Genomic DNA, 15,234 nt, shown 5'->3' with positions numbered 1-15,234 from the left:
AGCATCTGCTCTTGGGCCTAGGGTGGAGGGTCTCTTGGACACCCTATCCAACTAGCCTACCCTAGTGCACCAAGAAATTGCATAATAAAGAATCGCAACTAACCTACAATCTGATTTTATCTAACAAATATGATACTAATGGTAATTAATACATTAAAAGTTTATATCACTCAATTTAATTCATTAGCATATGTTACAGTTTATAAGTAATACTTCATATACTCTAATTTTGTGTTGCAGGAAAACAGTATACAAAGGTACTACCATAAACTTAAATACCTATTTTAGATTTGGGCAAATTTAGGCTAATTTGAAGTATAACTAATTAGGGGACATTACAGACTATAATATAAATCAAAACATATATTTTACAATGTTCTTATTTAATATTTGATAGCTTGTTCAAAATTTTTCGTTTTCATATGGTGCCGTCTTCCCAAAATTTTAATTGTAGTTTAAAAAAATCACTAAATATGGCCATACAACCATCAAATTCAAGCCTTGGCCTTGAGTTGAAAAGTGTTTCAGCCTGTTACCCTAGGTGAATCCAAAAAGGCGCTTTTAATTTTATTTAGCATGAAATTTAACCATCCCAAAACCACTATAAAGATTGTAAATAGCAAGTACATATTGTCCATTGTAAGTTTTATTTTACAAGGAGCTTCCTCCTCTAATTTGATGAGTGGTTCCACTACACATGTTTTGTTTTGTGTTGCAATGAAAGGTGCAGATTAAAATGCTAACACACACGAATATGTTATTTTAAATTGGATTGACTATTGGTATCATTTCATGCTTGTATGGTTAGTTAGAAAATTATTTAAATACTTCTCTGAAATTTTATTTAATATTTCCTTTGTCACAGGATGCATTTATTCTCAACACAAAACAGGTTGAGGAAGGAGCGGCACCAATTTTTATTGACCCGGTAAGTGGTTTCCCTTATTTTCTAAATGTTTGTTTTTTTTGGTCATGAGCTCATGATATTATAAATCAGGATCTGGTCCAAATGTCTATGTCCCACCCAGTCGCTATTGCAGCGGATCGGTTTGTTTAGTTGTTTCTTGGGATTGCCAGTGACTAGATAGTGGCTAAATTACATGACTTGCAAGATTAAAATATAGTAACATATTACACTGAATTTATCTTTATGGCATATGAATTGTAAGATAACCAAATAGGCATAAAAAAATATTTTAAAAAACTTAAGTTTTCCATTTTGTCATTCATTTTTTGGCTACAGTATCTTAACACTAAGCTTCGACCACATCAGCGGGAGGGTGTAAAGTTTCTTTTTGAATGTGTGATGGGTTTGAGGTCCCAAGATTTTCAAGGTTGCCTTTTGGCAGATGAGATGGGTAAGTCTCAATGTCAGACTAGATATATATGGCTACATGCCATTAATGGTTTGTTTATTTAATGTTTTCATTGAATTTCATATATTTCTAATGAACAAATCTGGGAATCCAATCTTTTTTTCCAGGACTTGGTAAAACTCTACAAGTGATAACTTTGATTTGGACATTATTCCAACAGGTTACAAAATGAGGCAACAAACTCTCGTTCTTTTGTTTTGGATTTCTATCTGCACATGACAGCACACAGTATACATTGCTTGTGATAAGTTGGTTATTTGTCAGGTATCAAAGGTTAGACTTGAGTTCAAGCGTGCTTTAGTTGTATGCCCATTGTCCTTGGTGCAGAACTGGGGTAATGAGGTACATCATATGGAAGAATATTTTAAGGAGAATATTCCATCAAGTCAATTGTCTCAAATTATCATTTCAGTTTGTTTAATACTAATAACAGAGAAACCTGTAAATTTGGTTTTCATCAGGTTCGAAAGTGGCTTGGAGTGGAAAGGCTCAAGGCAATGGTGGTACATGGAGGATCATCATCAATTGATGTGGGATTTTTCCTTAGCCGAAACAAAGTTCTTAACTAGAGTTTTGCATTTTGATCAAGTACCAAAACAAATTTTTAGTTGGGATTTGAAAATGTCATATTTCTATTTATTTGATGTTGCAGGCAAAGCAGCAATTCATTGACTTTAAAACTGGCAATGTGAATCCTCTCTTAATTACGTCTTATGAGCTATTACGGAAATATTTTGATATAATAGGATCTTTAAAACTTGGCCTTCTTGTATGTGATGAGGCACACAGACTTAAAAACTGGTTTGTACTACAATTCTTTTTCTTTGCTTGAATATCACTGTAGTTATATTTTATGTGTAATATATATTAAACACTAAGTATTGTGGTTACAGTGTTGGGAACAAGACTATTGATGCTCTAGCTGCGCTACAATGTCCTCGGAGAGTTTTACTGGTAATTTGCAAATAAGTTTTATTCGGGATGTTACGTTTGATTTTCCCATTTCAACTTACGGCATGAAGAGCTTGTTGAAAACTTAGTTGAATCAAATGGAAGTAGTTTTCTAGTGTGCAATGCATCCTCAAGAGTCATTGATTACTTATATTTTTTCTTTTTCCTAAAGTGAAACTTTAATACAAATCAAATGGAAATATTGTGACTGTCAATATGGAAGTACAACAGTTATATATTGAAAAAGTGTGATATCTAAAGATCATTTGGTTTGCCTAATACAACCTTGCTTAAATTCTTTAATGATAAAAAGGACATTATATTAGTAAGCAAAATATTTACATCATCCTAAGCCCAAGTCAGGGAGTACTTAAGGTGAAGGCAAAGCTGTGTACAGTCTACAAAGCTTAGTTATAGGATTTGATGAGTCTGAGTCCAAGCAGGCTCAAACGAGGTCTGCTGGCTTGTTTTGCCAGACTCGGCAGGACTGGGTTAGTTTGGTTGAGTCTGGGGGAGTAGCATGTAATCCGTTAGTTTTGTATATCTTAAAATTTTTTCAGAGTAGAGTGCATAGAAACACTTTCATTTCCTTAAGAAACAGCTGCTTCCCATATATTTATAAAATTCCCAAGTCTGTGCTGAGTGTAAAGATAGAGCTAGAAGTCAGCCTGTGGAAGCTATGCTCTATTCAAGTTTGGTAACACTGATACAAAGTTCGATAAAACCAATATATCAGCAATAGTTGCAACATCTGGTCAGGAGCCAGCAAGACTAAAGAGTGACTATCCAAATTTTCTTTCATGACAGAAACATAAATTCAAGTCCTTACCCCATTTTGTTGGTCTTTGATATTTATTTCTAGGTTGTTCATCTGATCCTCTGTTGCACTAAACATTTCCTCCTGAAGAATCCCAGATGAGGTAGCAGTAAGGGATTCAGCAATAGTTGCAACATCTGGTTAAAAGCCAGCAAGACTAAAGAGTGACTATCCAAATTTTCCTTCATGACAGATACAGAAATTCAAGTTCTTGCCCCCTTATGTTGGTCTTTGGTATTTATTTCTAGTCTGTTCATCTGATCCTCTGTTGCACTAAACATTTCCTCCTGAAGAATCCCAGATGAGATAGCAGTAAGGGATTCATTTATTCAAGGAAATGTTCTAGCTCCCCATGGATAGTATCTTTCATAGATCACTCAGGTTGAACATCTTGACTTTTAGCAGCTTGGGCATTTTGTTGCATTAAGCCAGCTTTTTCCAAGTTCTATCCATGTTAAGGTGTTGCTCGTTGTCTTCAGTTTGACATGGTAGATGCTTAAAGTTGAGACTTTTGTGCAAGAGATATTCTTTTTGAAAATGCAATTGTTTAGATGGTTAATGAAATTCACCATTAGAAGGGGATGAAGTTCTAAAGAGGGGACATCCTAGTACTTCGTGCGGATAAGATGATGCATCATGTCCTACCTAAGGAGCAATGCTACCCATTTTTATGCTTTCCTGTTTTGTGAGTGTTGGTTCAGTTTCAGGGTTTTTGTGGCATCCGGTGATGGTTTGGTGTTCTGTCAGCTTCCTGGATTACAGTGACACTCTTTGTAGTGCTTTGGGCCTTCTAGGTTGTTCTTTTAAAATGCTAAGGGTGCCTTTTTTTGGGAAAAAAGTATAATTTGAAAATTTAAATTGTCCTATTTCCCTCCAACTCTATAAGAAAGGAGTTTTGGGCTCTCATTCTATTCATTCAGTGTTTGCACACTTAAGGAGATGTTGTCAGAATGAACAGAGGAGTTCTTCTAGAAGTTGTTGAGGATTAAAAACCTCTACAATATTATGAGTTTCGTTGGTGAGAGATCCATCCAATCTGGTCAGGTGTTCTCACATAGGAAACACAAGTTTTTTTCTTGGAGTTTGGGAATCAGGTTCTTAAAAAATGAGAATATTTGAATTGTTTTTAATTGCAATCTTTTTGGAAATTGTGTGAATGATTGATAGCAGTGGTTTTGATGTGTGTTGGCATGCTTTTTGACTAAGTCCATATGCTCTTTGGTGCAGGCCGCACCCATCAAATTTGGACACTAAGACAGTTGGGAATGTTCCATTTTTTTTGGTATTTCTCCATTGGCTTCCTAGGAGGTGGGCAATCAGTTTGTGTGTGCTTTTAGTCTCCATTGTTCCAGGATTGAATCTTTCTTAAGTTTAAACCCTTTATCCTGGGAGCACATGTGCTGGAAGCTTTGGCATGAAGGAATGGTAGCAAGGTGCTGAGGTTTAGGGTGTTTTCTGCCTTGCATTTGGGATGCGAAGTATAATTAGAGAAGCTATAGTCTACTTGGAGGAAGAAAGTTGGATTTGTGGTGAGTTTGCGCCTTCCTTGGACTTGTCACCCTGTGTTGGAGTCGAGGACAAATTTTTGGGGTGTCTTGCTGGAGCTGTTTTCAGACTTGATGCATACTCTATTTTGCCATTTTGGTGATGTTCCATTGAGCTTGAGGTACTCTTACCTGTTGGTTATCTTTACTGGGTGGTAGCAGAGTGTTTGGGGTTGGAATAAGGCATTTGGGTAACTGTTGCAGACTGTGTGGAATCTAATCAGACCTATTCCTTGATGCCTTTCATCATTCAGCCTTTCGAGATCTTTGACCTTGACATTTGTGAGGGTTGAAGGTATTACATGTAGGTTGGAGGGACTTGAATGAGTGAGTTGTTGATTGGTAGCAAGCCGAACAAAGAATGCCATACTTGCAGCCACCTGGAGTTTGTTGATTGTAGTAGCTATTGGACAATATGTTAATTGATTACCCTTTCAATAAATTAGCTGTCATGTTGATTGATGTAATTCGTGTTTGAAATTTTGTGGATTGGTAAAAAATTGCAAAATAGTGGTATTAGAGTGGTCTATCTTGCCAGCCTGTGTTTACCGTTTGCATGTAGCTGAACATTTCTGATGAGTTAAAGGAAATTAAGGTATTATACCCGTGACTAGAAGAAATCAAACTACAAGTTCCTTTTGAGAATCCATTTGCAGCATATTAGGGATTGCAGATGGACATGTTTGATAACAATGATAGTTCTTGAGAATCTAGACTCAATCTATCTAGTCCACCTAGAGTCATGCGTAACAGGGTTAAGGACAGAGTGGGTTCAGTTACCCCAAACACTAGGGCTGAGAGGAAATCTGATGTAGTGTTAGACATGATGTCTGAACACTTTCTAAGATGAATCAGGGAATCTCACAGGTCACTTAGGGTCAAAGTGGTGAAACAAGCTCTACAAACCAATATGATAAGATTGAGAGACACAATACTACAAGAGTGGTAGGATCTGTTCCAAGGCCTCTACAACCTTTTTTCGCATGTACGGAGGACATCCAAGTTGCTCCAGAGGTGCCACTTCCTTTGGTTGATGAGATGAGGATTGCTTATGCTGAGTACGACACTCTTCCGGATGCAATTAAACATCACTTATTAATCATCATTAAATGATTATTTAAATTGGAGGAAGAAGGGAGGAGTTGGAAAAGTTGAGAACAAAGGTCCAACAGTTCAAAGAGACTTTCAACAGGCATTGTATAAGGTTACCTTGCCACACTTTTATGGTAGTGACAAATGCACAACTAGAGCTTCGGTTCAAAAATTGGATAACTATATGGCTCTTAGGCCTATGGTAAGAGGATGAGGCAATTAAGTTTGCTACCTTGCATTTGGATGGGACAGCCCATGAGTGGTGGAACCATGGGTTGGTCACTCTTGGACATAATCTAATTACCACAAGTTACGACATACAATAAGTTTACCAACAAACTCATCCGGAGGTTTGAGGAGGACCCAAAGTTACATTTTAGAGAGCTAGCATAGTTGAGGCAATATTTTACAATGGATGCTTCAGGGTTTCAAAGGTTATTTATTATGGTTTCTAATATTATAGAGAGGAGGTTGGTAGTACTCTTCATTGAGGGATTGATGGAGTCCATTAGAGGATGGGTTAAGGCGCTTGATACACCGAGTTTACAAGAGGCTATGAGGAAGGCTAGGAGTATGCAGTTTGCTGCCCCAAAAAGCAAATTCTCATCCAAGACATTTCAAGATGAAAAGGGTAGGAAATATCATAAGAAGGAAAACATTCAACTGAAAGAACCCACTTCGAAGGTGGAAGATGACTTCAGAAAAGACCTAAGGAAGAAAAGTTTTTGTTTCACATGCAAGGAATCATGGGCCCAAGACATAAATTTGTGGAGAAGAGAAAAAACATCAATTAGGCGCATTTTCAGCTGATAAATCCAAATCAGAAAATACAGACCAGCAAGCTGAAAGAAAGGAAAGTTAAAAAGAGGAATCAGTAGAGGAGTCTGAGGAAGAGGAGGGAAGTGGAGGCATACTTGCTAGACTTTCTAGTCTTAAAAGAAATGTTTTATTCAAGGTTACAGGTGTCATGAAAGGGCAGAAAATTGTTGCTCTTATTGACACAAGTTACTAATAATTTCATTGATGAAGACATTGTGGTACAATGTGGGCTCAAGATTAATAAATTCGGTGGTTTTAGAGTTATGGTTGCAAATGGTCACATTATGTCTTGCATGTGGACGATTCTACAATTGAAGCTCGTATTGAATCACTACAAAGTCAATGATGATTTTTATGTTGTGCATATAGAAGCCACAAATGTTGTTCTTGGTATGCAGTGTCTTTGTTCTCTTGGTGAGATCACCTTTAACTTAAAATCTATGGAGTTGAAATTTCAAAATGAGGGTAGAATGGTAGTGTTTTGAGGAATAACAAAGGAGGATCCCATGTTGCTAATGCAAAATGATTTAGGGAGTATCTGATCATGTGCTAATTACAAAGTCACAACAAATGGGTAAAGATGATTTTCAGATTTTGGTTTATTCCCTTTTTTGACATGGACATAGAGTTTGCATTTCATAATCCTCTTTTTGAGATGCATGTCGATAGTTTTGGGAAGAACATGTTCCTAACGATATTTTGCTTCCTATGATGGATTATGATGGATGGGATCAATATGTCATGATGGATGTGCATTAGCATGGTGGACCCTCTTAGGGGGTGAGTAACTATACCCAAGATCATATGGATGGGTTAATGGGAATTAAAGAAGGGGATGATCAAAAATCTTATTTTGGCGAACGATTTTTCGGTATTGAAACAATTGTGCTTCTTTTTGGGTGTTGAATTTTGAAAAGTTAGACTTGAGCAACTGCATTTTCAGCCCATTTAGCCCCTTCACAAGGTTAGTTTTTGGTTTCACATGAGGGTGATAAGTGTTGCTGCTAATCAGGTTCAGTGTTGGATGGGTATTTACTTAAGTTGCTGGGTTCTTCACTAGGACCACCTGAGTCTCGGTCTAGTTCCCCTCGGGTCCAGGTTTGTGTCCAATTCTCCCAAGGTTCAGATACGGTCTGGCCCAAACCTTGTGGGTTCGTCCTTGCCGAGTCTAGAAGAACTTGAGAAGAATTTGTCTAAGTCTTATGCTCATAGTTCGGGCTCCAGTTTGGATTTTTGGCTGTGGGTTTGTTCTAGACAACTTTCAAAGAATCTGCAACAAATTTTCAATGTTTTTCCCTAACATCATGCCACAGGGTTAGCTCATTTTATGAAATTTGGCAATTTTTTTGGAAACCTAAATAAATTGTTCGAATTCGTCTATCTTGAGCGTGATAGATGAAGGAATAAAGGTAGACGAAATTGATTGCAAGCTTCATGCCACTTCTCTTTACACCCGAAGCTTTGTATCTCGTGGAGTCGAGGCTTCAATCCCTACCGAAAAAGAAAAAATGAATGCCCTACTAAGTAACTAAACCATTATGATAAAGCTTTGTTCCATATTAAAACGTTTGTTTATTTTTTAATATTAACATTTGATCATTTATATATTTTATTTAAAATATATGATTAGTAACATATTGCATATGTTAAATTGAACATTTTAATATTTACATTATTCAAATTAAAATTATAATAAATTATGTAAATGAATTAAATAAGCTATTAGTATTAATAATAAAATATTATAGTTATGTATATTAATTATTTTTTAAAATTAATTATATGTATTAATATTTATTTTTTATGAATATTAACTTTCTTTATAATTTTATTATTATATTATAATATTATATACAAACTTTATTAATATCATATAAGACTTATTAATATTATTCTATATTTTTTTATGTTAAATATAGAAAAAAAAACATTATACAAAGAGATTGAAGCACCGTGTCACTGAAGCACTATATCACTGTAAATTGTATCACTGCATACTAACTGAAGAAGCTAACATACTAAAGCTATCCTAAGAAGTCTATACAACTCTACGCTGAAAATGGGCCTATACATTGACATATACATATAGCCCATACAAATATGTACCATGATATACAAGATTATACAAAAAGACATCACATGACACATAGGATTAACAATCAACTCAGTCATCTATCCATGCAGTCTAGCCCAAGGGTCCCTCCATCTAGATAATGGACTTGTTTCAGTTCCCAGCACCTGCTACCGCCATCTGTTGGGCCTAGTACTCTGTTTCTATGCACCTGCCTTCATTAAGTTCATGCATAAAATCTTTCAGGGCGTTAACAAATGGAGACCTCTCCTCCTTAAACTTCGACTAGGTGTAGCCATGAACAAGTTCAGAGAGGAAGACCCTGGTGGTACCATCTTCAATGAAACGTTTGAACTTCTTTACTGAAAGCCTCACCACAAGAGTAACTGGTACAATGACATTATAAACAGCGAGTCTTTGTAAAGAATTGGTAAACGTTTGAATGCTGCTAAGAGAATTCTTGATTCGCAAGAGTGAGAGCAGGGTCCCTTTGGGTTTGAGCTTCCAACATCATAAGGTTATTAGTTAATCCTTTTTCAAGTTTCCTACCGTCCTTAGTTTTCTTCTTGGCAATTGTCTGCAACAGATTCCTCCAGCTATTCACAATTTTATTCCATCTATCAATTGCTGAACTAGCATTACAATCCCACCTATTAATCTGTCGGATCATGTAGATAGCACACCTAACATCTTGGTCCTTAAGGAGATTAGTGTTAAGAAAAAAATTATCCTCTCTCTTGATAGGAGGGCCAACATTTGCATTAACTGTAATCTGAGCTTTGATTGGGTGGTGGTTTGATAAGGTATAGGGGTATACCTTAATAGTGGAACTGTCACCCTCCTATCGAAAGGAAAAGAGGTCTCTATTGGCATAGAATCTATCCAACTTGTAGTAGATCCTTTTTTTGCCTTGCTGAAAGCTACACCAATTGTACCAGATGGCGTTATATTCGCTCTTCTTTCCTTCAAGTGGGTCAAACAACCTAAGCTTATTTTTTCGTTCTAGCCCAGTAGAGGTTCTCCCCACTTTTCCATTCCCACTCCAAGCCGCCTGATTTATCTTCTTGGTTCTCAACCATGTTGAAGTCTCCACCTATAATCCAAGGGACATCTAGGAGAGTGCTCATCCAATTCCACAAATCAATCCTCTCTCTATAGTCATTAGATGCATAAAGGGAGCGGACCCCAAATTTAGTCTCCTATTCACTAATGATGGCCCATACAGCCCTATTGCAAGTAGAGCAGCCATTCTCCACCACTTCATCTCTCCATTTGCCTCCTATCAAAATGGATGCTCCCCCCTTACCTCTATCATGATTGCTAGAGAAGGGGATAGCATCCTTCTAGATAAAGTGAATATTCACATCTAATGTTAACTTAATGGCTTTCACTTCTTGCAACATTAAAATATCATTAGATTTATGTTGCATGAGGAACCTTTTAACAATTTGTTTCTTGTTTGGGGTCTCAAGCTCCCTAACATTCCAAGAGATGCAACTTAGATTTATTAGAAACATTAGTGAGTGATGTCCATGGCAGCCTTAATGCTGTCGAAACACTTAGGAAGCTCTATATGGGTGTCCTTTTTAGGTAGAGGAGATTGTTTACCGTTAGGTCTCCCCCTCTTTCTCCTGGCTTTAACAAAGAGACCATTTCCTGTGGGGACTAGAATCTCATTATCATCTTTAATATTCCTAGAGGAAGGACATGGAAGTTGCTTCTTATAAACTAACTCACTACAAACTGACTCGGTTTCCAAGTCAGAATCTAATGCGGGAGCTTTAAGATATCCAATTTTCAGGCTCCACTTGGTTTTATCATATGGGGCAATGGCCAGGTCATGGCTATTGTCTAAAGCCATATTTACCACAATAGGATCGGTAGTAATGATGTCAAAAAAGGAATCATCCTTGTCACTACCAGCATTTTGGCTATCGTAGGAAGGGGTTTGTTCTCTGCGAAGTTGAGTTGAGGGAGTAACTTGCATATCCCTAAGGGGAGGGGAGTCATTAATAATTCCACCAATCTTGTGGATTCACAATATGAGATTCAACAACAATACTGAAGTTATTAGATAGTTTTACAGGAGACACCTTCCCATTAAAGGTAGTGTTGTGACCTATTTCACACATCACCCCATCGCAGATGGGGACCCCTGTTTTTTCTTTTTAGGGTTTTTGTCCTAGCTCTGTAGTTTCATAAGTCCTCTTTTTTTCTGAGAGTTTAGAGTTAGAGTTTTAAAGTCATCCCGAACCAAATAGAAAAATTATGCTTAGAATCATGTTTGAACGTCGTCAAAGTGCTTAGAAGGTCTGAAGGACAAGGATCACAATTGCTTTGGGTCATTTCTAACAACTTTCTATTTTTAGAAATTTTTGCTTTTTTTGTTTTTTTCTAAATTTAGAAAGTTTGATTTTTGGCACTTTGGGCACAATCCGGGAAGCAACTTTTTTGGCTTGCTTTTTTCGCTTTTTTCTGATTTTTTGAAAGTAGAACCTGGGTTTTGTTCCCTAGGTCATTTGGTCAGTGCTCATGTCTTTAGATTTGAATTTTTTTGCCTCCAAGTACAAAAAACAGGGTTATGTTTTTTTTGCTTTTTTGTGGAATTAGGGTTTTGATCCTCAGACCATATCATTACTGCCCACATTGTTAGAATTGAAGGATTTTGCCTCTAAGTGGAAAAAGAAGGTTGAAACCCTAATTAGGGTTTTGTTCTAGAAGTGCCCATGTCGTCAGAATTGAAAAATTAGGTCTTCAAGTGCAAAAAGCAAGATGGAAACCCTAATCAAGGTTTTGTTCCAGATGAATCCAGTATTGATATGGCAGATCATATATGAACATAGCAACTCAAATGAATGTGTTTGGAAGGAAAATTGGAATCAAGGACAAAATTCGGCCAAGGAGATAACACATAGCTGTCCAAGGAAGCAATGTCTAAGCATGTACCAAGTTTGCCTTGGCAAGGAAAGCATCAAGTCTGCCATGTCTTGTCTACTTCCAAGTCCGCCCATGCACAAGTGAATTTGGCAAATAGATACTAAACTCCGATCTGCAGTTTAAAAGGGTGGCAAGAGTTAAGTGAACTCCTACCTTTGGTTAAAGATAAGCCAAGTAAACATGGCACATAAGGTTCCAAGTCTGCCCTATTTGGCACAAACAACATGAACTCCACCCTACATTGGCTTAGCACTCACAAACTCCGCCTTGCCAAGAAGCTCCCAACTCCGCCAAGGCATAAAGAAAGATGCCTAGACTTGTGAATTCCGCATTGTCTAAGAAGACTTCAAGTCCACCACAAGGAGAGGAATAAAGCAAAACAAAGCTGCCAAAGACACATGTCCAAGGACATGTCAACTCCGCCATCTAGATAAAGAAAATCAAGCAAGCATAAGGAAAATCTAACCAAGTTTTGAAGATGGCAAGACAAGTAAGAAGTCTGCCCAAGGCATAGAAACATGGCACACCAAGTAAGAAGTCCGCCTAGCACATGGGATGGATGGCAAAACACATTCCAAGTCCGCCCTTGGAAAAGCATGACAAAGCAAAACATGTCTAAAGACTCTCCAAGTCCGCCTAGGTGGAGTGTAATATATATATATGGTCAAGTTCGCTATGAAGAAGAGAAAAATGGATAAGAGGAATAACAATTTTGACAAGGAAGCAAGGTGAAAGTTTGTCCAAGTGCACTTGAAGTTTGCCCTCTTCTCAGCATGTCTAAGAAACATTCAAGTCCGCCCTTGGCTAGACAGCTTCAAAGTCCACCCATGATGAGATTAAGTTGGCAAAGACAAGGATAAAAGCTAGCAAATCTAAATGGCAAGCAAGACATGGCCTAAGCATGTATCAAGTCCGACCATGGCATGTAAAAAATGGCCAAACAAGATGACAAGTTCACCAAGTTAGCAAGAAATTTTGGACATGAAAACAAAATTGGCCAAGATAGATAAGACTTAGACCTTCAACAGTCAACCTAGGCATAAATGGAATATGTGAAGATACTTGAGCAAGGTATGAAAAAAATTTCGCCCATGGCTTGGACACAAAGACAATCAACTTGCTATGATGAAGAGAGAAAAGTGGCTAAAGGAAAAATATTTTTGACAAAAAATTGCACATGAAATTGAGAGTCAATTAATGAACGGGTTGGAAAATAAAACTCGACACATGAATATTTTTAATTATTTTCCAACAAGAATTATTTTCAAAGGGAAAATAATTTCAACACTTAGAAATATTTTCAAAAATTCAAGAATTTTGAAATTTGGAAGAAAGTTCTAGAAGATTCTTAGCTAAGGATGGAATTTTGAGAGAGAAATAAAACTTTCCATTTTGGAAAGATTTAAAACATAAAAACACAAAAAAATAATAAAAACTTAGAAAAACAAAAAAAACACAAAGATGAAGCTTCTAAGTTTAAAATCCTTGAACTCTATATATTTTCAACCAGTCAATTTCAAAATTCACTATTCAGGTTGGAAATTTGGAGAGTAATTGAGAATTTTTCTCTCTGATTTTGTGAAAGTTGATTTTTGAAGAGGAATTTTGAAGGAGTAAAATTTTCCAAGTGTTGAAACACAAGAACAAGTTCTTTTTACTGATTTAAAGACAAAATTTTCAGAATTACAGGTGAATTTCAGTCACAAAGAGCAATTTCAATGATCCAAAATCTGAATTTGATTGAATTTTTCTATTATTCTGTCTTATTTCTCTCAAAATTTATCAATTTCTAGACCAAATTCTTCACTCAGTTTGCTTTTTTGCAGAAATTTATCTTTTTGACAAAGCTGAAAGTGAAATTTTCAAGTAAAAGGGTCTGAAAATTAGAATTAAAATCAGCAAATTGTCTTGAAAATAATATTGATTAATCATGTGTTATGCAAGTTAATGACCACCAAAGGAGCACGTTCCAGAAAAGCACCAATGAAGTTTGCCAGTAAAGGAGTTCAACCGGAATTAAAGATCAAATCTAAATGGAAGAATGTCACAGACATTGACCTTGGACACATGGATTTAGAAGAATTCAAAAAGAGAATGTATGGGCATGATGGATAGCTGCCAACACCCATTGCTTGCCAGATGATGGGAAATGGCATCATCCAAGTAGCTGGATTACCTCCAGCTAATGGATGTGCTGAGCTGATAGTTGAATGTGCTTTACACTACAATGCACAATCAAGAGAGATCATTGCACCTGATGGGGTTTAGCTAATCTTTCAGAGTTAGCCATTCAAGAGACGTTTGGAATTCCAAACTACAATAAAACCTCCTACAAGACTAAAGAAGATACTAAGAGGATCTATGATAACTAGTTTGAACTCTGTACGACAAATATTAACAAGTCATGTTTGGAAAAGAAAAGACTCCAAAGGAAAGTACCAACGAATCTTTTGTGCCCATACTTCAAAGAGGAATATGGTGATATGAACCTACTATTGAATAGAGTAATGGGCAGCCCTCAGGGTGCGCCATTTGAGACATGGATGTACTATTTCATTGATGAAATTACCCCGAGAGTCAAGATTTTCAATTGGTCCCCCATAATCAGCAACAATCTTCATGAACACTTGATAAATTTGGAGAAGACAAGGTCATTCGACATGAGCTCCTACATTATCTACTCATTGGCCAAAATTATTAGATATTCCGGACTGGTCTGCAGAGGCGTAGATGGCAATGGAGAAAATGAATTGAAGTCTTATGACTGTTACTCGCAACTGCAGCTTAAGGAGAAAACCCACTTCAAGCTGGTCAATGATGCATTCTTGATGTACATCGCAAGGACATTTCAAGGAGGAACTCACCAAAGGTTATCTCCTGAAGCCAAAAGTTTAATCAGCAAGTTTGGATCCCGGTTTATCCAGTTTCCGAAATTTACATACATAAGAGTTAAAGGTTTTGATGGTCGTCCTTACCGACTTCCGATCTATCCAACCAACAAGATGGTCCTACTTGAAGTTCTCAAATAGCTAGAAACATATCAGAGCTTCAAAAGAATAAGACAGAAGGCAACTATATCCTTTCCATTCTTTATTGAAAATATGGACGAATCTTGTTCGACAACACAAGCAACTGAAAGTGCTAGGCTAGAAATGCAGTAGTATCCCTTTACATTCTACTGATCCAGAGCTAATTATGATCCTCACAACAATATTGGATTAGTGAACGGAGAAAGATTTAGACATAGAGTGGACATAGAGGATTTTTGGGCAAATGCTACAGATGAATTTGACATCAGGAAAAGACTACGGTCCATACTGCCAGTAAGCTTGATCAGAACGACTGAACCTTTCCTTGTGCCAGATTAGCTGGAAGATAATGCAGAATATACTCAGCCTAGCTTTGATGAGCATGCACCTCTTTCTCCTATCAAATGGTCAGAACCAGAACATGCTAGAAAGAAAGGGAAGGCAGTTGTGAATGAAGGACTTGCTCAGAAGAAACAAAGGCTAGACCATCTCATTTTGCCGCATCAACAAACAGAAATGACATATTGGCCATTGATGAGTCATTGGCAGAGATGGAAGTTCCTTCCCCAGTTCATGAAGAAAACGTAGAGTCAATCCA

General features: G+C 36.9%; 1 protein-coding gene across 1 annotated transcript in view; it reads left to right on the top strand.

The window, feature by feature from the left end:
- LOC131031584 (uncharacterized) overlaps positions 1-15,234 on the top strand; it is a 107,831-nt gene that overhangs the window by 66,340 nt on the left and 26,257 nt on the right. The window contains exons 4-10 of the mRNA XM_057962732.2: positions 866-928; positions 1,244-1,358; positions 1,484-1,536; positions 1,641-1,718; positions 1,838-1,906; positions 2,029-2,177; positions 2,270-2,330. Coding sequence (XP_057818715.2) covers positions 866-928; positions 1,244-1,358; positions 1,484-1,536; positions 1,641-1,718; positions 1,838-1,906; positions 2,029-2,177; positions 2,270-2,330 — 588 coding nt within the window. The remainder of the gene's footprint in view (positions 1-865; positions 929-1,243; positions 1,359-1,483; positions 1,537-1,640; positions 1,719-1,837; positions 1,907-2,028; positions 2,178-2,269; positions 2,331-15,234) is intronic.

Source organism: Cryptomeria japonica, chromosome 2, assembly GCF_030272615.1.
Source record: "Cryptomeria japonica chromosome 2, Sugi_1.0, whole genome shotgun sequence".
Classification (NCBI taxonomy): domain Eukaryota; kingdom Viridiplantae; phylum Streptophyta; class Pinopsida; order Cupressales; family Cupressaceae; genus Cryptomeria; species Cryptomeria japonica.
The sequence above is the reverse complement of the archived record's forward strand: the minus strand, read 5'-3'. Positions and strand labels throughout refer to the sequence as shown.